Source organism: Macrosteles quadrilineatus, unplaced genomic scaffold (genome assembly GCF_028750875.1).
Source record: "Macrosteles quadrilineatus isolate MER2022 unplaced genomic scaffold, UCM_ALF_1.0 Scaffold_4__1_contigs__length_99947679, whole genome shotgun sequence".
In the NCBI taxonomy this organism is placed as follows: Eukaryota; Metazoa; Arthropoda; class Insecta; order Hemiptera; family Cicadellidae; genus Macrosteles; species Macrosteles quadrilineatus.
In genome coordinates this window covers 25,511,345-25,538,339 of record NW_026542597.1, presented here as the reverse complement: position 1 = coordinate 25,538,339, position 26,995 = coordinate 25,511,345, and the positions used below count along the sequence as shown (strand labels likewise).

Genomic DNA, 26,995 nt, shown 5'->3' with positions numbered 1-26,995 from the left:
ACTTAATGCTTTTTACCATGCGGTTGGCATTCTGGGTTATAGTAGTACGTTTTCTGTGCCGAAACATTACCCTCCCAAGCAGGTTCCTACGTCATGTTAACATCAGAGATCGGGGTAGCAGTTTTCCAGCCACGGACACTCAAGTTTTGTTGTCAAACTGTTCTAAACTAACCTAATATAACCAACCAAACATGCTGTCACATTTCAAAATTCTGTTTGTAATTCCCCACATGCCTTTTCAGGGTGTCCACAGAAAATTTGTCATTAATTTCCATGACTTTCCATGACTATCCATGATCATTTACCATTGATTTCCATGACTCACGAACTTTACTCGAAAATTATAATTTAACATACTCACACGAATGATATTGCCAAGACAAGTTATTTCTCAGAAAATACTGAAACATGTATTAACAGAAAACAATGGAGTACAATAGATAAAACAATGAACTATTACAGACTCAAAACTCACAACTGTAGTAAATTGAATTGTCAAACATTTGTGAAACATCCTGAAAAATGCTACAATAGTCCGACTAGAGCATTGAATGGTCCCCTAAAATCCATTCATCATTGGGGATTTCCATGACTTTCCATGACATTTTGTCTATTTCCATGACTTTCAATGACCAGAATTTTTTTCCATGACTTTCCATGACTATCCCTGACATTCCAGAATGTGGACACCCTGCTTTTCTGTTATCAAATGGAATTACTCGAGTTAAAATTTCAATGATAATTATTAAGTATGAAATTAACTTAAACACATAGTATAGTCACGTTTCACCTGGGAGGGTGGTTTTCGGGGGCGTAGTATTCTGCATCCCCCCTGTAGGAATATTAAGTAGGTCAGGCGTCAAACTCTTTAAGTTTTGATAGCACAAGAAACATTTTATTTTTACCTGTATCTTTTGTAACCTTAATCAAGCAAGTAAAAAAGTTTAGTGATCGGTTTTGAGATTTGAAAATTTCGACCTACACTCGGGAACACAAAAGGTCTTGACAAAAATTTCCAAAATCAATACAAGTCCTTTTAAATTAAACCTGTAAAATACCCCCCCCCCCTCTTCCCAAATTTCTAGTTTATTATTAACATTTTTACATGGTAAACAGTAAATAAAAAAAATATATCCGAAAAAAAAAACCCCCCGAAGGACATAATGTTCTAAAGAGGAGAATCGGATGAGCTCTCCTATGTCAACCATTGTACAATCATTCATTGAAAAACATTTAACTACCTTAAAATAAATTGAAACCTGGATTCGACCTCCAAAGGATGTTAAACTTTAAAAACCGCTATCACATGGATAAAAAAACCAATACCGTAGTTTGAGTAAATTTATTTTTTTACATCTACAAAATGTATCTGTGAAATAAACCAATTTATAAGTTTTCAAGGGATGATGATCAATAGCTTTAACAAGTTCATACTCTAGTGAGTAAATAACAATAACAATGAACAATAATCGGTTGCCATCAACAACCGCATCAGTAAGGGTTGCAGTTATTGATCTTCTCACCCTATCTACAGATCAATAATCCACCCCTCACCCCCCACTCAAAGTCTGGACCAAACTAAGGGGTTGCCATAGAGCCATAGGCTGAGGACTTCATGTTTCAGCATCTTCCAGTGTATTTAGAACACATCCGGAAAGTTATGAACGTAAATTCAATAAAGATTTGTATTCCTTCCAAATTTTTCCAACAATACCCTATCATTTAAAAATATGGTTGTGGATCTGTGATTTTTGTTTAAGAAAGAACACTAAAGGGATTTTTAGGAGGATTAATGGGAAGGATAGACTAGATAGATGACTTCACAAAATCTATTGCGTTGCTACAGATTTTAAAAACTTGAATAAATAGCAGTTCAATTTACATGAAATGGAAATAGTCTTCAAATTTTAGACTTAAGCTGTTAAATGGATGGTTTTATCTTAACAAATGTTTAACTAAATATAAAAGAATTTTACACTCCGTTTAAAAAAATTAAATTGCTCTAAACAACAATAAAGAGTAGGTTTACCATGCAGAGCAAATTAATTTGTATAGCCTAACTATAGACATCCATTATGTTACTTTGTTCCATTGTATTTAGTCACAAAAGAAATAAATATATTTTTGAAACTCAAAACATTCAAACTAAACTGGTAGATTAGTAACAATCTGATTCAGAGCGTAACAGGTTTATTATGACACAGCCTATCTGTTGAAATCAGTTTGTTTAGTACATAACAATAGGGAAAGCCTGAACACCGTGCCAAGCAAAACAAAATACTTCTTATTAAGCTAATGTATGATTTGAACCATGTCCAATAATACTAAAGGAATGCTATATTGTGATATACCGGTACTCGTTTTATTCACTTATCCACTTCACTATTTGTTTTATTGCTGCCAATGAACCCACTAATTGCAATTGTGTCCTTGATAGGGACTTATCTTTGTATAAATTGTCTTCTAATATTATCAGGTATCAGAGTAGACCTAGTTGAGTACTAGTATACAAAATTAAAGTAATCGGCATTACAAAATGTTTAAGTTCACTAACATTTCTTCTAAACTTTCGTAGTAGACACCTAACAAAATTGAGGTTGGGTAAAAATATGTGTCCTTGACAGAGTGTTTACGTCGTACCTCGTATGCATTAACTGAAAAACATGTTTAAATCATCACTTAAAGATATTCGTAAGATCAAAGACAAATAAAATTTGAAAACACTATTTCAAAGCATACATAAATAACTCCTTATACCGGTTTAAAATGCAGAAAACTACATCTATGTGATGATAATATTCCTTAATTGAAGGAACAGTCCTACAAAAATTTGCTTGCCAAAATATAATTCTAACCAAGCACATGATATTTCACAATGTGGTGGACAAGGAGAACAGAAAAATTTGACAAAATCTACAAATTGTTTTGTGGTAAAGTCACCCAAACCAGAAAAAGGGTACCCCACAGGGTATAGAAGGTTGAAATATTGCACTAAGGTTCATAACGATCTGCTCACTGAGGGCAGCAGACTGTAAACAATCTCTACATTAACAAAAATGATTCACTGAACATTCAAGTATGGACAATCACGGCACATTACTATGAGAAATAAATCCCAGATTCAAAACTTGTTGAAACTATTCCTTCAAAAGTGTAAACGTCCATCTTTGTTCGTCACAAATTATTTTTACAACCTTTTGAATCAAGTTCCTTTAATACATTCTGAGTATTTTTCTATTAAAGTATAAAATAATTTAGAGTAGCTTTCAAAAATCGTCAAGCAATATCGATGCGTTTTTACATTTCAAAATGAATTTGTACATAATTTCTGTTGAGTCGCTGACTAAGGGAATTTTCCAAAATCACCTTACTATCACTACAGTAGCTGACACCACTAAAATAGTTCAATATATCTTAAAACACCATTGAATCACCAAGAATATTGCCTAGTCACTAGGTAGGTCTAATTTTGTATAATTCTTGGATAATTGACTAGAAAAACCTAAAGCTGTTTTAATAACAGTTTCAGTAAGCCACCTCTACCTAAATAAAAAAGCCAAGGTTTAAACCAACCAAATCAAATCATGTAAAACTTATTTTTAAACTAAGACTGATCCATAGATCTGGAATGTACCAGACTCCAACAATGAGTCAGAGGTACTTGATCTTAATCAGTGTTTCCAAGAGATGAATGATTTCATTTGTGAAGAGTAGGAAAAAGCAGCATTAGTCTATGTTTTAAAAACAAATCACCAGCCAATTTTAGTGAATTTCCCATAGAATAAGCTATTACAGTAGTACTCATGGTAAGACCTGGACCCGGGACAAATTTACTTTTTCGTTTTAAGGTCCCTAGAGGCCAAAAACACCATCCGTTCACATTCATATATATATAATATGTGTGTGTGTGTGTGTGTGGCCGTTAGCACGATAACTTGAGCAAAAATGATCAGATTTTGATGAAATTTGATTTATTCTAACGAGTTCGCGAACCAGCATGATCGAACTATGGTAACGGGGGTCTATGGGGGATTTTATGGGGTAAAAATAGGTTTTTCCCATTTTTGACCCTAAAAATACAAAATTTCACAATTCTTTCCAAACCATTTTGTAGAGCTTAAAAAAAACAAATAATTTAGTATATTAAAGCGTTAGTATGCGCCTCATGGTATTCTTATGGAGAATAAGTCAACTGTTGTAGTTTGCTTGTTTATGCAGGGCCGGATTTCCCAATAGGCCCGGTAGGCCCGGGCCTATGGGCGCAAGGTCCCAGAGGGCGCACGGCCGAGAGGAAATTAATTGTTATACCTATATAGGCTATCTAAAATAAAAATAAATAGTCAAAGTTGATAAAAAAACTCCAAAGCATTGTGATTCTGAAGTTAATAAGAAGAAATAATATGTTAGGAAATTTAAACTATTTTTTCAGAATCACGCATAATTTTTGTTACAAAATTGGTAACGAAAAATTGGTTATACGGGAGTAGGCTGTAGCGATGTTGACGTTGACGAGTGCCCAAGGGGTACACATCGTATTGCTATCACTATGCTGGCTCGGACTCGGCACTACTGACCACTGACCAGAGTGATTAGGGGCGCATGAGTGCTAGACATTGTTACCACCCTCACCACACAAAACAAAAGTTATTAACTAATATTTTGATAAGTTTACACCAATCTGCAGGATCAAGTTTAAATATATAATACGTTGTGTTGAATATTAAAACAACGATAAATTTACCTTTAAATTTAACGAAAAAATATTAATTTCAGTTTGCATTAGATTTTAGAAAAATTCTATACTCTCCAAAGCACCATTAATTCTGTCATTTTCTCATCAGAACAAAGGATCGGTATGGTTGGCCGGAATATTGCTCTGTTTTGCTTTGGAAATATATAACCTAGATGCAGTACGACCATAGATTAAATATAACTCCAAGTCGACTTCTTATGACATTGTTAATTCAAACTTTTTTCATGTCTTGTTCATGTTGGTGACACTAGACGTTAGTTTTGACGTAATTTTGTTTCTATTATTTTAGGGTTGGTTCTATAATGTGTGTTTTAATTTCTTATAATATAAACAGTAGACGAGATATTGTTGATGATTAGATCTTTTATTTTGGAAAACTAGGTTTAAACATAGATAAAACCTATAAAACCAGCTCCTTAAATAACAAGAATTGTTTTTCAGCTAATCCAAAATGATGACAAATCTACTTAAGGAGTATGTTTAATCTATGGTATCATGTACTGTATGGAGTTCATGTTTTTGGACCTGGAATTGGAATCACTAAACATGTGTTTTTGCAGGAATAATGCTCGGTGGGTTGAGTTGTTTTGTTTCAGTCCCACGGCCACAAACGTGAGCATTTATTAAAAGCATAAAATTGCTAAAAGTGTTCAAGACGGCATATTGTTAAGGCTAAACAAGTCAATTCTAAAAAAAAAACTTTCAATGATTCCAACTTGGAGTGGTATTCAAGCAATTAACTTAGGCCTATGGGCATGATATTGATATAGTTTTTAAAGAAAGAAAGTAACTGTGACCAGACTAAAGGGGCGGAAAATTATTTGGGCCTAGGGGCGCAAAAATGCTAAATCCGGCCCTGTGTTTATGAACGTATTTTGATTAAATTTGGAAAATACATTAATTTCTTATTAAACTATAACATTTTACAACAAAAACACTTTTTTACCCTCCCTCTTGCAACAAACCTAAGTACTCATTAAACTAATTCTATTTAAATAGGGAATTTTTAAATCTAATATTTTTAAAGAGATTTTAGTGTAAATCCAATCAGGATAATGGAAATTCGCTTAGTCTGCAGGTTTGCTGTGGCGGGGGTATTAGTTTACCTAAGCTTGGTTTGCTAATTTCTGTGAGAAGTTAAGTGTTATACAGGATTAACCATCAAATATTAGGCAAAACAGTTTTGAACCAATGTAAGAAATGTACCTAATTGATTTATTAAGGCTTTTATCTACATTGGACGAAGAGAATTGGTGATGAATTTGAAATGTTGATGCTAATGTGGATGATTTGCCTTTCCTTTCAACTTTGACCTTTCTATATCTCTGCTACTATATCTGGACAATAATTCACCAAACAAATAACAACTTCAGTCAAATCTGTATATGAAAGACAAATTAAAACTAAAATAATACAAGTAGATTTAAATTAACACAATCAAACTTGATTCCAGGCTGTATGTTTTAAAATGTGATGTTTTGGATTTTGGAAATGGGTAGTTAGGTTCCAAAACTACTCTGCTTTAAAACATTTTATGAAAGCATAGATTTTGTTGTATTCAAAAATTCAAATAACCTGCAGGCCAAAACTTTGAAATTAATCCATGGCAATAGGATTTGATTATAAAGTACAATACTGCATTCTCGGGGGAAATGCTTTAAAGCAATATAAAATCAACCAAGAAAACACATTTTTAACAACTTGAGTCCTCTTGTGAGTATTTGTATTGGTAAAAATTAGGTATGTCCTTAGTGAACAGTTTAGATTATATAGGCCACTGTGTAAAACGGTACAATAATCTTTAATTCTACTAGTCACCAAACATTGGAGGAAGTAAATAACAACTAAGAAAATGAATTGTTAACTACTATTACAACAACTAGCTGTATATCTTGCGAGTATTTGTATCAGTAAAAAAACTTGATGAGTGAACAATGTTGGCTACATACATAAGCAGTTAACAAGGTATAACAGTTAAACAAGGTCAACTATGAGACAAAAATATCAGTGATTGTTCAATCAGGGGAAAGTATCACTGGCATGATGTAGACCTTTATTTTTAAGAAATAGATTTATTAATCCGTTTGAAACCTTGATTATAGTACTTGAATACAGTAATTAAAGTTTAATTCAAGACTGTCTGTTTACAGATAAAACACATTAACAACTGTAGACTGCTGACTGATATGACAATAAAGCATAGAAGAACATTGACTGAGTAAGGGGAATTGTGCTGAACAGCAGCTGTAAAGCAGTGTTGCCACGTTTCTGGCAGCTTTCTCTCTCTCTCCCTCTCTCTCTTTCTCTCTTAGCCTGAATAGTCACCTAACGCCACCTACATCACCAGCTCTGGATACTGTGGTGGCAATCCTTCTGCCATTAACTTTATCTACCTGAGACAATTAACAATGAGGTTAATTTACTGAGTTTACTGAATTGCAATCACTATGCCAGGCTGCCAGTTATGACTGTATTGTTACAGAGGTTAACATGGAAAAACTTTGTCCTGAGTGGTATTGGACCCATCAGGATAAATAGCTGGATTCACTAATTACATGATTGACTCACATTATTTGATAATTTCTTTAAAATGTGAAACTACACCACTTTCTTTTTGATTATGTAAATTTAGCAGATCAAAAGAGGTCCAAAAATAAAATATTTTACCAAATTAAGCTACCAGACTGAATGTTTTCCTTAGTTAAACTAACGAACGTTATGCATGTAACTAAATATGATTGTTTTTAAATCTGTACAGTATTGTATTGAAACGAACCTTAAATTACATTATACAAATCACTATTTATGTTATAATTTCATAATGAGAAATACACTAGTAGATACTGCAGGTTACAATAATGCTAGATAGTGATTATAACTCACTTGGTTAGGTAAAGATATTCTTAATCACTTGGCTTATAAAAAACCACAGTTTTTGAATAAACATTTTATCTTAACACTGATAAATCTGTGTGCCAAATATTAATTAATAATAGTAATTTTTATTATTTAAAATAATTTTATTGGCATCAAAAAACATCTCATATAAAATTCAAATATTTGTATTGGACTCTTTATTTCAACCAGAGCAACTACATTACAATTTTTATAAACAGTTCCTAATTTGTAGGGTGAGTCCTTTTTTTCAACATGTAGGCTAGGCCTACTCAATTTTACACATATAAAAAAGCTAAATAACCTTCTTCTTCAACAGTAAAGTACCAAAACACTTGATGACCATGCAGCTGATTATAAAACCATTAAGATATGAAGATGTTAATTTATAAAACGTGAGATACCAATGTATTAAATATATTTTCATTTTGTTATGATTCCCAAGTAAATTTTTTTAACCAATGTACAAATACAATTTTTTTATGATATTTTAAGACTGGTTACGTGACTCGAGTGTCCCAATAGAAAACGTAATACGAAACCGGTGTGAAAATTCAATGTTCTAAATTAAGAGATAAATGGTTGTGAACTCGGATTGTTGTATAAGTTACGATATTCTTTTAACTTTACTGCTTTGGACAGTTTAAACGGTTATTCTGCCAAATTAACCATGCAGAATTATTGAAAGAATTTGTAATGAATATTGCCTCAAGCAAGTTAATATGACTGGGCATTATTGTAAGCCTATACATTCTGTGGTTATGATCAAATTAATTGACATCTCCCAAGTAATAAGCCTTGGATAGTAGTGGTTGCTGCCTACAGAAGCCAAACAATCAGAATGTTGATCTGAGTGAATGGCTCTTTGTGAAAGCAGAGTTGCAGCTTTCCTCTAACGACACAATCGTTGCATAACTTCAGCCGTGATGACGAGGGCCAAGTTTACAACACACCCTGTAAGCTGACCGAGGGCTCTTTACAAAACCTGCTTTTGTCAAGATGCTAATCAAACGTTGAAGGGTTCCCTGCGATTCAACCCATGGAATCTTTAATTGTTAAAATGTCTGAGATAAAGTTTTAACTATGCAATAAAATCTAGGAAACTGTAATCAATAATTCATAAATCAATACAAAGAATATCACTTATTGTTGTAAAACAATTGATTTTTTTGTTTCAAATAAACCAAAAGGTCACAGGTTTTAGAATAGGTGACCTAGTTTTTGTTCAGCCTGATCAAGAAAACTACTCACAACATACAAATCTCATTTAATTGATTATTATACTGCGACTCCCTGTCAAATGATTTCCTACCTGATGGTTCCTGACCCAAACTAACTTCACTTAAACAGATTAATAGAGATACTACTACTATGCCTCTCCCCACAAAAAGCCTGTAAATGGCCTCTTTTACTCTATAGTTGTATACTTGTCATGTATTGGAAAAGGTATTACAGATTTATTTTCCTTGTTAAGTGTTCCAGTTAACTTGGGTTCTGGCTACAGGAGGTTCAATATTAATTTGCATTCTAGCAACGAGTATTCCCAACCATTGTAATTCCAATTAAGTACATACCGCAGGCCTACTCATTGTACTTCAGAAAAAATATATTTTGATGGACGCTTGATAAAAAAAACACTTAGGTCTAAACAAATTAGTCTGTATGAACATTTCCTGATCTGTTTATTTGTAAAATGTTGGTTCATGTCCAAAACAATTATATAAGACTTTGAATAGTTTTTCATGATAATTATTACTCTAGAAATAAAAAACCTCCAATGTATCCTATACGCTGTTTAACCACATTCGGGAACAACTCCTTCCCTGTTCAGGAACTAAGCTAGACTACCATTCTCCAGACAAATTAATAAGTGAACCAAGAAAAACTAGAACCAAGATAATGCTGAGTAAATTTTATTATTTCATCCCAGACTTTTCTGCACACACTTTAGGTATTTGTTAACCTGTTATGTTGTATTTTGTCGGTGTTATGTATTGAAATGATTGGTGTATGTCGATAAATACTGTAGGCCTACTTGTTTAATTAGAATATTTTTACCACCCAGATTAAGACAATAACTTTACAAGATACAACAGCAATAGCTGTATGCAATAAATGATTTGAATTTGATTTTCCTCATAGACAACTGTTTAAAATTCCATTTTACAGGTCCTTGACCCTACCTGGTATCTGTATCCTCTGCTTGATTGACCTGACTACACTCAGGGCACATCCAAGGGTGTTCCGGGGGTTTGTCTAGCTGCACACACTTGACATGGTACACCCTTGGACACTGCGGACAATCGCACCGGACCACTATCCCGTCCCTGTGGCATTTCCAGCAGTAACTGTCCACTCCGTCTACCACCTTCGTTGGCTGAAACACACCGTAGCGAAGTGTAGAGCATACCCAAGTTATATTTGTGGGATCATTGCAGAAATCCATCACAATTGGTAAAAACTTTTATGTTTCAGGAGGAATCTGATCATGTCCTTAGGAAGGAAAATACCAAGTGGGAAAATGTCCGCAATAGAGCCTCAAGTAACATTTTTTTCTTAGCAAAAATATTATACAAATACAGAGACCTATTTAAACGGGAAACAATGTTAACATTTGATTTGGCCACAAAATGAGCAAAAAACATTGGACGATTAAATTATCAATAAAATCTGTAAAAAGGCATCAGCGCCTTAAAGGAACAAACAACATAGTCGCCATTTTCGGTAATTACTTTAAATTTCTCTTTCCTGGCATTTCTTGGAAAGTTTTAAGTTATCGGTAAAATAAAAGAAGTCTTTAGATATTTTTTTAATAATTTGTCAGCTAACCAAATTGAAATTGTTGCTCATCAGGGCCTAATTCAATTTTTTTTTTTTTTTTTTTTTTTTTAGTTGCAGTAGATTTTTATTTTCATTTGAAGCCAAAGTAGCCTAACTCATTGCCATATTTTATCTCTTTAATAATGAGGGTTTTTTAAAATTTGCTTACTTATTACTCCTTCATTCCTAGTAAAAGAAACCTATTTTTAAGTTATATTTTTTTTTACATTTCTGCGCACACATAAGAGGTAGTACTCTGAAAGTAAATTAGCTTGACTGACTCCCTACAGTAAGTATAAGTCAACTTTATGAGTGTTTTAATAAATATCTTGATAATTTTTATTGTCTAAACCACTACACCTCAATACTAGAGTTTTAAAACTACCCGAAAATTAAAAAAAAATTGTAGGCTTACCGTTAAATCTATTTTTTAGTCCGACAAGTTTATCAATCTAGTTATTTAGTTAAAAAAAAAAACTAGTTATTTAGGAAACACATTTTTACACTACAATACAGAAACTTTAAAATAAGAGAAAACATTTTTTATCGATAACAAGTGTTTTAACTGAATCAGCAATTTACACCATTCAAGAATTTTTGTTTGTATGTGAAAATTGCTTTAAGAAAAAAACATTATCTCCATTTATTGTTTTCTATGTGTTATCTATGTTTTCTTTTACTTTAATTTGCATTATGTTTAATTAGCTGTGCTTATTGTTTAGACAAAATCAATTTTATGGTAATTCATTTTTATATATTTTTTGTCTTGGACTGTAGTGTATTACTAGTGTTAGCAATTTAGATAAGAAAACTAATGTGAGTAATGTGACACAATTTTATGTATCAACCTGTGTGATCAGTAGGCCTATCAATTATGTTCATCAACAATTCTGGAATGTAGATAACCTAGCTGTTGTAGTCTAGACAAGATAGATACAGTATCACTTGCTCAAGATTTGAAACAGTGGCTCGTCCAGGGTAGTGCTTAGCAAGGCACTGGCTTCCCAGAACCTCCGCACACATGCAAAGATGTAAAAATGCTGATGTCAGTTCCTGCTGTCTCTGGCCTTTACACATGGTGATACACACTCCGTTGAGACAATGCCTCCCAGGCACCATTGCAACTTTTTGTAAATCTAGGTTATACTATTTTTCAAATTTTATTTTAGCACTAGGCAATTTTAAAGGATTTTATTAACGTTAATAATGTTTTTTGAACATGATCAAATTTGTGGTTTTGTATTATAATTACAGGTTACACTGTGAAAATTATTCAAGGTTCACAAATCTATTGTGTGCATTGAATTTCTATAGTTTCAAAATTACTTGTATTGTAATTTTACGATCATAAAATTCTTCAGGGGCGGATCCAGAGACGAAGTTTGGGGAGGGAACCTTCCAGGAGATCTGGGGGGTATAAAAACAGTCAGAGGGTACAGGTTCCATTTTGAAATTTTGAACCTTGAAACAAGTATTTTTAGCTATAACGACACTGCAATAGCAATGTTCAGAGTGTAGTCAATTCCCAGCAAAAACTTATCCCAATCTATTTAATTTGGTTTGTTTTCAACCAGCTTCGACTGGGTCTGTGACAAAAATCAATGATATCTTGGTACCAAGGTCAAGCTTGATCCAACGATCATTTTAAATTATTTTTATTATTTGTGAAGACATTTAAACACATTTGAACCCAAACTTAAAAGCAATTTGTCAAAAAATTACTCACTTCACTATGGAAATATTATTTAATAGTTAGAATTATTTATTGTGGATTTTAGCCTCTGGATTGCCAAATAATATTAAAAAGGTTTAAATACCTGCTATCAAGCAATCCATTTAATTGCCGGATTAGCGTTGTCTGTTGTCGTAACTGATCAGTTACCGTAAATGTTTCTTGTCCGTATATGTGTATGTGTCATGTGTAAATGTTTATTTATTTTTACATGTTAAATATGACACTCTTCTTGTGAAGAAAGAAAAATTCCTTGTACCGCCCAAAGATGACTCCACATAGGAGTCGAAACTAGTTGGGACAGCAATTAAATGGATTGCTTGATAGCAGGTATTTGAACCTTTTTAATATCAGAATTTACTTTATGTTTGTATTGCATTATGGGCGTTCCAAATAGATTATAAAAAGATTAATGAATATAATAATCATGGGAATATGAATAATCTAGATCCAGGTAATTAAATCTAACTGGATTGGTAACACTATATGGATTATATATGTCACCTCTGTATAATCAATGGTACTGACTTACTGCTGTATCTGACAGCAGGAAACTGCAACAGTGCAACTACAGTGGTCACACAGGTCAGGTCAAGAATTTAGGTTAGGGTGTTTAAGTTTTCACGCAGCCACTAGTTTTAGCTTTAGATTTTGAAGTATACTTGTATAATATTATTAAAGCAGACATCTTTAGGCACAAAAATGTAATAATTAAAAATAATACCATATTTACGTTTAATATTCAAATCACAAAGAATGCACATCCAAACAAACAAAAACATGGCATGGTGATCAAAAATGAGAGATGTCCGATGGGAAAAGTGAGAACAAGAATACAAGAAGGTCTATGCAGTGCACAATGTCTTGCCTCCCACTCAGACCAAGGGATTTTACATTCGTGTTTTGATTGCTAAGCTACTCCATTCCCAATGCATATCAACATTTACAATATCCTAATGATAATATGAGTTTTTTAGCTTTTCATCGTGAAACTGAAATTTGAAAGATAAAAATGTTATTCCTGTTAAATTAGAAGTGATTTCATTTATTTATGTTAAAATAATAAATTTAGTAGACCTACCTATATTTTGACCAAAAAAATCTTTTGGAGTGAACGTTCCCCACTCCCCCTCCCCACCGTGGATCCACCCCAGCAATTCTCTATGGCAAATTGAATTTGAGAATAGTGCATTACATTCCTCAACATACTTAAGTAGTAACCTTGAAAAAAAACTTTCTTCCATTAACTTTGATTATACGGTGCAAGTAGGCCTATACACAATTAAAACAACCATAATCTTTGGTAGTCAAAAATTGCTTAACAAACATAATCGATTAAAATATCTAAGAAATAGAATTTAGTTAACACTACCTCTTTTGTTTTCTTCCTTTTTGGAGAACTTTCATCATCCGAATCAGCTGGTCTTTTAGGAGTTGATTCTTTATCAGGTTTTTTTTTAGAGTCTGATTGTACAGGAGTCTTACGTTCTGCAGACCTTGGTTTGTTTTCCTTGTTTCCTTTCATCACTGCGGGTGAGCTCTGAGAGTTCTCACTGTCACTATTATTATTTTTTATAGGATCGTGAACTCTGTCTAAGAACTTCCGTTGTTTGGCTGCAAAATCTGGGTTCTGGCTCGATCGAGTTGCCCGTGGAGTTAACCTTGCGATTTTGTTGGCCGGGGGAGTTTGGGATGACTCAGAACCATCTCTTGTTCTTGGTTTATTGTCGGTTTGGGGAATGTCTGATTCTGGCGTACCGGTACCCTGAGTCTTCAAAGGTTCCGTTGTCGATTCTGCATCATTGGCAATCACAGATGGTTTAACATCCATTTTATCTCCACTGAAAAATAAGTAATGCCATAGGTAAAAAGTATAGGAAAACTTTAGTAAAAACGAAAATGCAAAAAGTGAGGCTTCCTCTGTAGTCCAAATTTTAGTCAGCTAAATTATGTCATCTAGCTTAGTTGCAGGCTCGACATTGTCTAAGTTGCAAAACATCAAAACATTAATAAACAAAACACAACACAAAACATGATCGAAGACAAAACAAGCCAGATAAGTTGTATTTATATACTGTAACTACTGGTAGTTATTTTGATATCTTCCCAGCTTTGGCAATGTTGGCAGGTTGCGCTTCAAATTAAACTAGTCATCACCAATTTTCAGACTAAAAGTTGTACTACAGCGGTAAGAAAGTCTGTTTTGTGAAAAAAGAAGACAAGAGGCTTTTGAAATGGATTAAAATAGGTAAGTGTTTATCCAAGTTGCATTTGTTAATAGATAGGCTAACTTAAACTATTTCCAAAAATACTTTAAATTTGATATTAGGCTTAACTTATTATAAACAATTTAAATTATAAAAGCATCTAGATGGGAAAACTAAGGGGTATATTTGAGAGCTTTGTTGTCGTTGTTCCGCTCTTTTAACTGTAGCTTGGAAGTTGCTGTTGCCTACGACATCATTTCATTTTTAAAAATATAAAATAAAAAACTACACTATATTAGCTATAATTGTGTACCGGTAATATCAATTAAACATCGCAAATTAATAAAAAATACAAACCTTAAAATTAAATATCATCAAGGCAAAATTTGCATGGGCCTAGACTATGATTAGCCTATAGGTGAATCTATGATTATAGGACGAAGACTCAGCTATGTACTAACTACTAAGCCCTAGTTTTTACAGCCTACTAAAAGTTAAGTTATTCACTAAGATTTTGAATTGAATTGAATTGAATTGAATTATGAATTTATTCCACCACATATATAAAAATTACACAACCAAATGTACAAAAGAAAAAAGGGCTTTATGCAAAACTAAACTAACTAACTATAACTAATTAACTATATACATGTGTAAAAGGTTGTTTCTATCTAATTAGTTCTGGAATTAGCAGACATAGGCTGTGCCTGTGCGTCTGCTAAGTTGCTATAAAGATCATGAAGTTAAAGTGGTGCAATTTAGTTTTATTATTTTGTATGAGTGAAAAGTAAAATTAAATGAAAAGTAAAATTAAATGAAAAATTAAATGAATGGTTCATGAATGGGCGAAATGATTATTAACGCATAGTTTTGTTTTGTCTCTAAATTTATCGTATGCTGACTCTGACTGCCTCGACTTTTTACAGGCCCTTAGTTTCAGCATAACTTAATTTTCATACAAACCTACAAGGGTAAGATCAAATACCAAATAACTTGATAGGCGATTAGGCCAATATAACTAAAATCAGAAATCCTATACCTACTATAAATTAAAGACTAGGACTGGTTAAGGATAAGAACAATTAAAACTCCTTGGCAAAAATCCTTGACAATGAAATCAAACCTAGGGTAACTTTGGCTACTGTACTAAACACAAGTACGTGGGAGAGTTAGCAAACCAATTAAAGAAAACGAGACGGAAATACCGGTACTTCACTGTCCACGCCTGGTTAAAAATACTGATTAACAATAGGCTAATGTTTTTAAAGTTATATTTCAATTTAGAACCCAACATAATATAAGCTACAAGTTTACTACAGGAACATGTAACGGAAAAGCAGTCCAAATATCTTAGTTTTAGTAGATAGGCTTTATTATCACCATAAGTTTAGTTTGGAAATGTGTTTATTCTTCCCATGACAGCCAATACATATTATGAAACACATTCGTACAGCAATCAAATACGCCAGGAATCTAACATAATATGCCTAAGTTAACTCAGGTAACTTTTTTACAAGGCAAGTGAAATGGAAAGTGTCCCATTTGGGATTTAACTTAATAAGTACCAGTGTGATTCTCGGTCGCATGATAGACTTCAATCACGGTTGATATAAACTATGATTTCAGGCTTAACAACTCAGTAACTTGACTGACAATAACTAAAAACCTTTGTTAACAGTTACTTTCAATTTGCCAATCTTGGGGTTTTAAAGAAATAGTCTGATGGGATTTATCAGATAAATTAAATTATTAGGATGATCTTAAATTTATACCATACATACAACGTATATGATCATTAAGTTATACTTTAATACTTTACTTAGAAATTGCGACCATACAAAGGTAGGTACGGTAGGCCTTTTTTTAAATTTTAAGCCAAGTACGATTGGAGATGAGTGTAGTAGGATGAGTGGCGTGATCTTTAAGTCTTGTTAGTTATAGCAGATTCAGTAAATTTATACTAAAATAACTGGTAGATAGCAAATTTATAAATTAGGCCTAATTAAATTCCCCAATACCAATCAAGCTGCACTTTAGTATCCGTCCTACACTCATTTGAATGAATATATCCGATATATCGATTAGTTCATTCGATATAACATAACCTAACAAACTGAATGAGATAATAGATACAGAATAATCTATATATCGATAAACTTAGTTTTCATTCGAATGAGTATAACTTAGGACAGATACTAAAGTGCAGCCACCATTCACCTACAGAACAACTTTACATCTTTCAAATAGGCTATGTTGAATAAATCTAATGTCTCTGAAATCCACAGATGCATTTTGGATAACTTATTTAACCAAATTAGTTCAAATATCATGGGTAACATAACTAACTACCCCTTAACACTCCATAATTGTTTAAATTTATTGAGTGATATTAAATAAATGCCAGTTTTATGACTTACCATTTTTTTTTACATTTAAAAGATTAAAACTACACTAATGTCATTTATTCACCGGTAGGACCTTTGTTTGTAGGTTAACATCACTTACAACAACAAAATGTCCAAGCCAGGCAGAGAGAGAGAGAGAGGAGAGGCAAAGGCAAGGGCAAGGTACAAAAACAGTTTACCGCCCTTCCTTCAGCAGCCTGCTTGCTCTGGCTACAGTGTTGCCAAGTGGAACAGACAGAGTTGACAGTTCTGTTTCTGCAGTCTCCAATTTGACCTTCACTGTTCCTTTACCTTTTATCAATTCCAGTTTCATTTTATTTTAATGAAACCTACTAAATTAAGTTTTATTTGAATTGTTAATTAAATGAAAATTTCCTTTGTTGTAACCCTTGATTAGCATGGAAGCTTTTGGTTGTTATTATTTTATTACCAATAAAGTGATGAATTTAATTTTGCCAAACTGTGAGGCTGAAATAAAGGAAAATCTTAGTAATTTTGTATACTTTTTACCTTCAGTACATATCTTACACACATTTACTATCAAACCACACATTTTTTTGCTTATTAAAAGTAGTCTAAGAATTAAAATTAAATAAGCTTAAAAAATTAAACAAATTATATCTAGTATATTTGAAGTGTTGATGTAAGTCTAATAATTACAGTAAAAATGACCTGTTCTTATGTTAAGGAGAGTAATTAAACTGCTGTAGTTTGTTTATTTATGGATACTTTTGTGATTACACATGGCAAACACTTATTTACAATAGTAAAGCCATAAATATTTCACTAAAAAACACATTAGGCCTAATACATTCCTGTAAGCAAACCTATAAACTCCTATAGGTCCTATAGTCCTATAAACTATAAACCTAATCCTACTCTTATATGAGCAATGTTTGCTTGTATGCTTGCTTATTTAAAGATCTCGAAAATGGCTTCAACAATTTTCCTTCAAAATGTTGCAAATAGTATTTATTTCTGGCATAAAACCGTATTTCTGGCAGTTAAAATAGAACAGGTTAATTACAAACAAACCTTAACCCAAGAGGTTTTTAATTTATGACTTAATTGCGAGGGCAGTGACATGGTATCCTCTTACAACTAGAGTTAGCATGTTAAAGTAAACCGGTGACGCCTGCTCGGCCCTTCTGGTACTGTTACTTAAATGGGGAATAAATCTGCTACTTTTAAGGAAATATTTGAGTTAAAATCCAATTAGGAAATGGAAATTCGTTTAGTTTATGCAGGTTGGTTACAGCGGGGGTATTTCAGATTGCTCTTTGTTATGCCTGGACCATAATTTTATTAAAAACTTTATCATTAGGGCAATAGCATAAAATGTTGAATTTGAACAATAAACATTTTTTCAGGACAAAGTTTCCAAAACTATTATCATACCAGGTATACCTAATCAGTTAACCAGTGTAGACTTAACTGATTTTATTGAACAAAATCTTAACTGATAAAAATATTTAAATTTTGTGAAACAGGGGTAAATTTACCTCTGCGTCACAAAGCCTTTAAGCTCACAAAGCTTTAACCTTAGCTTACAGTTCGAAGCCTTAAAGCTTCAGACTGCTTGCTGTAAATTTGATACTCAGTACTTACACAATAAAATCCCCAAGCTCTGGGGAAGGTTCCTCAGGGGGTTTTTCGATGGTCTCTGATGTAGCAACAGCTGCCGTGGAATCACATGTTGTTTCCAATTTTATTTCTTCCTCATTTTGAATGGTAGACGTTTGGTTCACTAAAAACGTTTTCACAAAATAATTTTTTTTATTTTTCCTTTTTCCTTATACAAAGTATGGAGAAATAGTCTTCCATGGTATCTCCAGGTGTTTTTAATTTGTTTAAATTTTGATTTTTAATGCTGATTTTCCCATAAAAACAGGAAAATTGGATTTTCTCAAAAATGGCCTGAACGTTTTGATAAAAAATTAGTATGTTAAGTCCTGAATTCTACACAAAATGATAAAAGTCCCAATTCCGTAAAAATTACGGTTGTTATTTCTCCATAAAAATCTGGTTTCAATTAAAATTACTGTGAGTTATGGTCCTTATAATTCTAAACAAAATAGTGTAACAACAAATAGTGGAAAACAATTACGGTTCAAAAGTTTTTGCAACTATTGTGATTTACCCTATAAAATATCATAGTTACTCCCACCGCTTACCCATTTTAAAGGTTGTTGAAAATGGTAGAAAGTATGTGTCAGATTGCTAACGTTTATTTATTTTTAAATGTTCAATATGTAGGAAGGAAACAGTACAAAATAGTCAACGTCAATCATAAAACTGATTTTTCACCGTTTTAAGTTAACTAGTTATTAGTGTAATTCTGAAAACTCAAGTGGAGACGAGTCCCAGATTAGACATACAGCTGTGGGGTAGAGACTCAAACAGTAAATTAAATGTATTTGACTATTGTCCTTTACATATTAACAGGTTGGCCAACTAGGTTTGGGCATCGATAGCCAATGTTTCTGACGTGATATATGGTAGGTTACTGATGTTTTTGGCCAGCTATCTATTTATCGATGTTTAATCCGTAATTCGATGTAATCATTTTATTAAATTTAAATGATAGTCTTTAAAAATAAATTTATTTTTTTGTATTTTTCCATTGAAAGGTTAAAAAAATATTGAGAACTAGATGAGACTTAATTAGGCAAGGGAGTGAGATAACTATCTACATTGTTGAGGTGCTTGTTCTAAATGCTGCCAAAATCAATGCATTAGCAATAAGTTTTAGCAGCAGCACTCCTGCTCAAGCAAGCATAATCAATTAAGACTGATATTTTGTCTTGCCAATGAAAGAGAAACTGCCAATATTGAATGTCCAGCTAGTGCCTTGGAAGCTAGGTTAATTATGCAGTAAGCAGACAAAAAGCTTTAAGTGAAAAACATTGATTATCGATGATTTTTTACTGAAAACATCTATGATTTTCTGATGATGATATTATTGGTACAGATATTTGAATTATTACATTAAAGTAAAGGAAGCCCAGTGACTGATGTGACTGGAAGGGGATCGGCAGAATATGAATCAATAAATTGATGTAACATAAATTAATATAATATGATGCCTTCTTGTAGTTTTCGCTCCTCGTCTACTTCTTATGGTCAATCACTGTCAATAATTAAGTCTTTGCTTTACATACGTATGTATTCAATTAATTGTTATGTTTGTAAAAATAAGGGCCCTCTAACTTTGAAAGAAACCCAATCAATTTTAACTTACCACATTGGTCTGTTTGGCTTTGTACAGCACTATCATCATTTACTCTTTGGTTTTCAACATTTTTGCTTGGAGTGTCCATACTGCCCTAGAATAGAACATAATTTGGTACTGTATATAGATGAAAACTCAAAACATATTAAAATACATAAATAGTACGGTACAGTCTTTATAATGTGCCTAGCCTTTACGCAATTTAACTTCCCAGAAACAGGATGGACGAATGCCAAAGAGATTTTATGAACACCACATGCACAAAATGTTTAAGCAGTACACCGTGAACATGATTAATATTTTTTTTTCTATTAAATTTGGAGCGTCTCAGAGTACAGCATATAAATAAACCTCGTCACGGATGTTTTGTATGAATTGGACCAATAAAACAGATAGCATACAAACATTCATATAAACATAAACATTCACTTCATCAGCTGTAGTATGACTAAAACAAAAATAACTGTTTACTGAAAGCAGGCATTTTCAATAAAATCAGTCATTTTTTAGTAATTTAAGTTTAAAAAATTAAAATGGCCACCATTTTGAAATTTTACATTTAATCAAGATGAATTTTCTCTTAGTATTTTCTACCTTAACATGCATACCAAGTTTCATAAAGATCAGTTGAAAAAATTCAAAGATAGAAATGTTTATGTAAAGAATACAAAGAAAGAAAACGTCCTTGTACCGGATGATGGATCCACATAGGTGCTGAAACTAGTTGCATTTGCAATACAAATGGATTAATTGTCTTATAGCAAGTATTTAAAAGTTTTTTTAATAATATTTTACATAGAGAATTTTTCTTAATACTACATAGGTAATTTGTTTAGTTTTTACTCTGAAATTAATATTTTTCATAGGGTCATTAACACTTTTCCTCTGACATGGCACCGGTGGCGCACGAATGAAATTTCAGCCAAAAGTTAGTTTGTCTACCATCCTACTACATAAGACAATAAAACGAAAGCGTGTTTATCCTCGGAATACTTATATAATTAATATATTTATCAACCATACACTACTTGTACCGTTTTAGTAACAAAATAAGATAATAATTATGCTAATTAAACTGTTTTAATGTGACTGTTTTAGTTCACATTAAAACTATTATTGAAAACTAATCCTCTCTTTTTTTATTAAGATATGATGTTATCAGAAATCATTTTCTATTTTATATGTTATTGATGTTCCAGGCCAGCTTGAAGAAGAAATTGTTTGTTTAGTTGTTTTGTTCTATCTAATATATAAAATTCTCGTGTCACAGTGTTTGTCTGCAAACTCCTCCGGAACGACTTCACCGATCGTTATGAAATTTGGTGTGTAAATTCTGTAGGTATGCGAATCGGACGTAAACTATTTCCCGTTTCGAAATTCTTAAAAGGGTTCCGCCCCAGTGGCTCTGGAGTTTCCCATGTTAACCTTATGAGAAATGGAATTAATGAATCTTAACAGCTGTTTCAATTACACAAGTTGGTTCTGTTCTATGATGTTCAATAGCATTAAAGTTACAAGGATTACCAACAGGGTGCAGCACTATTATTTCTTTTACATTTATGACAACAGCTAATTTGCAACCAAAAGGTGAGTGAGCGTAGCGAACGAACTTCAACCTGGAGGCGAGTGAGCGTAGCGAACGAGCTAACCTGAAGGCAAGTGAGCGCAGCGAACGAGCTCCAACCTAAAGGTGAGTGAGCGTAGCGAACCAGCTCCAACCCAAAGGTGAGTGAGTGTAGCGAACGAACTTCAACCAGGACGTGATTGAGCGATGCGAACGAGATCATCTTGAAAATTAAACGTAACGGTACTTTCTTTCCATCGGTCTGTCTTAGGGGAAACCTATAACTTAGGCGATACGAAGTTCGCCGGGTCAGCTAGTATATTATATAATTTAAGTTTAATTTTATATTTACATCTACTTTAATTTACTTCATGACAATTTGTAAAATGCAATCTGACCTATCCTATTGTACTTTATTGTACCGAATGGAAATAAATATATTTTATTTGATTTGATTACGGTAAGACAATACACGAAATTATACCATAACTAGCAGAGTACTCGTCCTTCGTACAGGGTTGGAATATAAGTATAAAATGATTATTGCAGTTATACTCAAGCTTTGCGTTTGCAATAAGGGAGGACACAGTTTGATGAAATTTGCTTTTTTTTTATTTACAGTATTCTATAGTATTACACATCTACCATAGCCATAATGTTCTACCACTTCACCTAAACAATAGAGAAAAATAAATTATCAATAATTCGCAAAATATCACAAATGAAAAACATAAACACAACTGTTAACAATCCTACTTTGACAGTTCTCATTGCGAATCACAGTTTTTTGTTGCTGCTTGGTTCAAATTAGCTGTATTCATAAATGCAAAAAAAATATAGTGCTGCACCCTGTTGGTAAATCTTATAACTTTTTAATGCTTTTCCATATCATAGAACCAGCTTTTTTAGTTGAAACAGCTGACTAAATTCTTTAATTCCCTTTAAATATGAATACTCATAAGGTTAACATGGGGAATTACAGAGCCACTGGGGCGGAGCCCGAAAGGATTTTTGAGATAAGAATATGCCTATATGTTAATCGGGAATGTGAGCTATCATCATGCCAAATTTCAGGACAATCCGTCCAGTGGTTTATGTGTGATTGAACTTCAAACACACAAACTTTCACATTTATAATACTAGCAGAGTACCCGTCCTTTCGTACGGGAGTGGCATATAAGTATAAAATGCTTAGTACAGTTATACTCAAGCTTAGCGTTTGCAATGAGGGAGGACAAAGTATGATAAAATTTGCTTCTTTAAATTTACAGTATACTATAGTATTACACATCTACCATAGCCATAATGTTCTACCACTTTGTCCAAACAATAGAAAAAAATAAATTATTAAAGATTCACAAAATATCACAAATTATTCGTGAAATTAAAATCATAAACATAACTGTAAACAGACAGTTCTCATTGTGTATCACAGTTTTTTAAATGAAAAAAAAATATAATAGTGCTGCATCCTGTTGGTAAATCTTATAACTTTTAATGCCTTTGCATATCATAGAACCAACTCTTTTATTTGAAACAGCTGACTAAATTCTTTAATTCCATTTAAATATGAGTACTCATAAGGTTAACATGGGAAACTCTAGAGCCACTGGGGTGGAGCCCGAAAGGATTTTTGAGAGAAAAAATATGCCTATATGTTAATCGGGAATGTGAGCTATCATCATGCCAAATTTGAGCCCAATCCATCCAGTAATTAATGTGTGATTGAACTTCAAACACACAAACAAAGAAACACACAAACTTTCGCATTTATAATATTAGTAAGATTAGTAAGATCATATTTACAATAAGCAGAAATGTATGAACCGGTAACGTTTGCCAATTTTTCGTCAATTAAAATTAGAAATCTGTATGAAACCGGTATTTAGTGTATTTTATAAAGTTACAATTCAATTTTCACTTTCTTAACCGTACACAATTTTAAACTTACAAAATAGTTTGTTACTGAATAAGAAGTATTTGATTATTAGCCATTTAAAATTAATTATAACTCAATTTTCACTTTCTAAGTACACAATATCTTAAACTTAAAATATAGTTTGTTACTTAATAAGTTAAAGTATTTGCGCACTAATGCCGACTTAAGGATTACTTGGACAGAATCAAGGTAACTTAACCTCTTGTATACATTAAAGTATTTAATTTTTTAGCCATTTAAAATTATTTACAATTCAATTTTCACTTTCAAAGTACAGGTACATAATTTTAAACCTATAAAATAGTTTTTTACTTGAAGTATTTAATTATTAGTCATGTAAAATTAATTGGATTTTTACCTTTGCATGCTGTTTTAAGAAGAAAATTAAAATCAAATTACCACTGTGATAATAGAATTTATTTTCTAGACATTTAAACTAAAAGACTAGTCAAAGCTCGCATTCCTCACCGAAACACCTTACTACTTCCTCCTCTACCTCTCTCAGATCAAACTTGAGTGCCCTGGCTGAGTGTTACAGTGTGCACTGTGCAGTAACTGACAACGACAACGTCTCCGTGCTCCGTCTGCCGTCTGCGCTCTGAGTCTGCTGATAGCGAGTGCCAGTGCCAGTTCAGCCAGATGCCAGTTAGTGAAAACTTACTATCGATAGTACTATCGATAGTATCGATAGTTTGAAAATATCGATAGTGGGTCGATAGTATTATACTATCGATGAGACTATCGATAGTTTTTTTTACGTTAAATTAAGTAAAGAAATCATTATCTGGTACTCTTACATTTCATTGTTTGTCTGTTAATGCATACCTATAGTTAATATTATAGACTATTTTTTTTTAATTCATTGTAGAAAAGCTTGGTAGACAAGTAGGCTACCTTCTCAAACATTTGAAAGCGGGGGCATTTGCTAATTCACTACCGGACTTATGGGTACATTTGCCTCATGAGTTTTAGCATACATAGTAGACACCGGTATACGGTATTTTCCTTTGATCTATGGTTTTAGATTGTCATAAAATATATATATATATTATTTATGCTATGTGAGTAAAAAAATATTTTTGTAGTGAATAATAAAAAGAAAATAGTAAGAGAATTTTTCTTTTTTTATTGTTGTAACCGTTAAACAAACTTATTGTTATTTTATACAAATGTTGTAATATTTTGGAAAAAAAACATAAAGGGGGCTCCAGGGCGTCACTCATAAATTGTTAAAATTAATAATCTGATACAGCTTTATCTTCGACTAGGTAGAAACCATTGTTTAAACTCATGCAGGCAGGATATATACAATATTATATGCATTAAAAATCCATTTGAGTGACTATCGATAGTACTATCGATAGTACTATCGAAAACTATCGATAGTGTGACTATCGATAGTAAGTTTTCACTAGCCCGTGCCACTGTCAGTACAGTGCAACTGCAACCATAGACTGCAACTGGAACTGGATGGAACTGGACTGGGATTCGCCTCACCGCCCCGCCTCCAGTTCAATCGAATCGAATGCTCTGCTCTGCACGACTCACTCACGCTCAGCTCCAATGACTCCATCTGTTTTACTTCAGTACTTCACCCTCCCACTCTCATCTCCAAATCGCGATAATGAAGGAAGAAGGAAGTACCTTTTCCCCGAAAAGTATCAGTATTGCCATTAGCCACTGTTTCTGTATTACAAAATGAGTGTGAAAAATGTACCATTGATTATTGATTAGTAGTATGTACATGATTGAGAGGTCTATTATTATTAATCTTGTATCTAGCTTTGAATAAAGCAAGTTATGTAGGCTGTGGCCACGTGGGCGTTTTTCACGCAGGAATGCAGCGTAAAAACATGCGAAATGTTTTAGTAGCATTGAAACTAATACCACAGAAAACGGACTGCTAATACGCGCCCGCTACTGCAGAAAAACACACTGCGTGTGGCATTCCCCGTTTAACAGCTCATATTTTCGCTTGATTTCACGCTGCGTTCGTGCTTCAAAAAACCCGCCCGTGTGGCCATAGCCTTGTAGCATAGATCATTATAGTGACTAGAGGTCGTCCAGTGGTGTAAAACTTGACCAAAAATAATCTACAGACTTCCCTATTTTCGCCCTACGACGTAAATAAAACCTGTGATTAGAATGTATTCAATTTGTGTCGATTTTCTGTTTATATCATTCTAGCAGCCAGCGTCAGCACTTCAGTGACTGCAAAATAAATTATGCTGTATTTGAATTATTTTACAATTTTCTATTGCTCTGAAGTTGAAAATTATCTTTTTTTGTGGTAATAATTAACTTAGCCTATCACTGACTTGTAATTTTTCCAAGCAACCCATGAACATAACTTTGTACAGTAATTAGTTTTTCCAAATACTAATAGAGTGTTTACTCCCCTTCTTATAAACACAAAATTCACAAAATACACTGGTACTGAAACACAAAATCTAACATAAATCGGTAGTTATTTACTATATAGGTGCCTCCAAACGAATTTTTAATTTTGATGTCTTATTTTGTGTTTTTACCTCATGAATTCAAATATACCATCTTTTTTACCATCACCGCTGATGAATATTACTGAAAATATAGTTGTTAAAATGTGCAATAATGTTTAAATAAACATAAGGTAAGACAAAGCTAGGTGGAACACAAAGAAGTTAATCCTCAGGAAATTTGCTAAAATGGGGTTATATAGTAAATGGGTTGTGTTCTAACATAACCTAACCGAACCAAACTTCTAAAACGTCAGCCAACTTCTGTTATGCCAGAAAAGACATGTCAGGGTGGTCGGTCGGGCCTTAGGCGAATTTGTGACGGTATTAAGTTATTTGAAGGTATACGTTTTTTTTTATTAGGTAAGGTAAAGTTTAGGTTATAATGAATTGAATTGTTGGTTTACGTTACCTAAAGACTGTTTTTGTGCAATTAAACCCCGTATAAAAACACTTCAAAACACTATTTCCAAAATGCAAGCATTTTTTAAATATTATTTTGAAGTGTTTGATAGTGCTTAAATAACCTGGTGTGGATTAACGTCCGCACTAGTGAGTACTACGACTATCCGCAGTATTATCCTGATAATTAGACCAATTCGTAAATTACAAGGAAAAATGTGGTTCGGATTCCACTATAAACTGTAGGTCCCTTAGTTGCCATTAGCTGTATGGGCTATTAATTAACAGCTGTGTCTAAGGAACATGTCGGCCTTAGTCACTAACAAGACTACAAGATCGCGCCACTCATCCTACACTCATCCTTCACTCATATTTGGGTTAAAATACGCACATAGTGGCGTCCCCATCTTAAATAATTGAATTGAATTGAATTGAACCCCAGGACGACATTTTGTAGTCTACTCCAAGTTTGTCTCGTCTGCTGAGGATCTCTCCTATCTTCAGGAATCTTACGATCGAACGCTCATAAAGATCCAATGGTTCACTAT

General features: G+C 33.0%; 1 protein-coding gene across 6 annotated transcripts in view; it reads right to left on the bottom strand.

Annotated features, from left to right (window-relative positions):
• Positions 1–24,126, bottom strand: part of LOC128991301 (MYND-type zinc finger-containing chromatin reader ZMYND8) — a 73,156-nt gene extending 49,030 nt beyond the window's left edge. For 5 of the 6 annotated variants that reach the window (XM_054414080.1, XM_054414084.1, XM_054414085.1 and 2 more), the window contains exons 1-5: positions 23,906–24,079; positions 20,054–20,138; positions 18,421–18,559; positions 13,573–14,041; positions 9,832–10,025 (exon numbers count right to left, since the gene is read on the bottom strand). In XM_054414080.1, the coding sequence (XP_054270055.1) occupies positions 9,832–10,025; positions 13,573–14,041; positions 18,421–18,559; positions 20,054–20,132 (881 nt within the window). In that variant the 5' untranslated portion in view covers positions 20,133–20,138; positions 23,906–24,079. Of the gene's footprint in view, positions 1–9,831; positions 10,026–13,572; positions 14,042–18,420; positions 18,560–20,053; positions 20,139–23,905 lie in introns of all 6 variants that reach the window. The other variant, XM_054414082.1, reaches the window with a different exon arrangement.
• Positions 24,127–26,995: the final 2,869 nt, after the last annotated feature.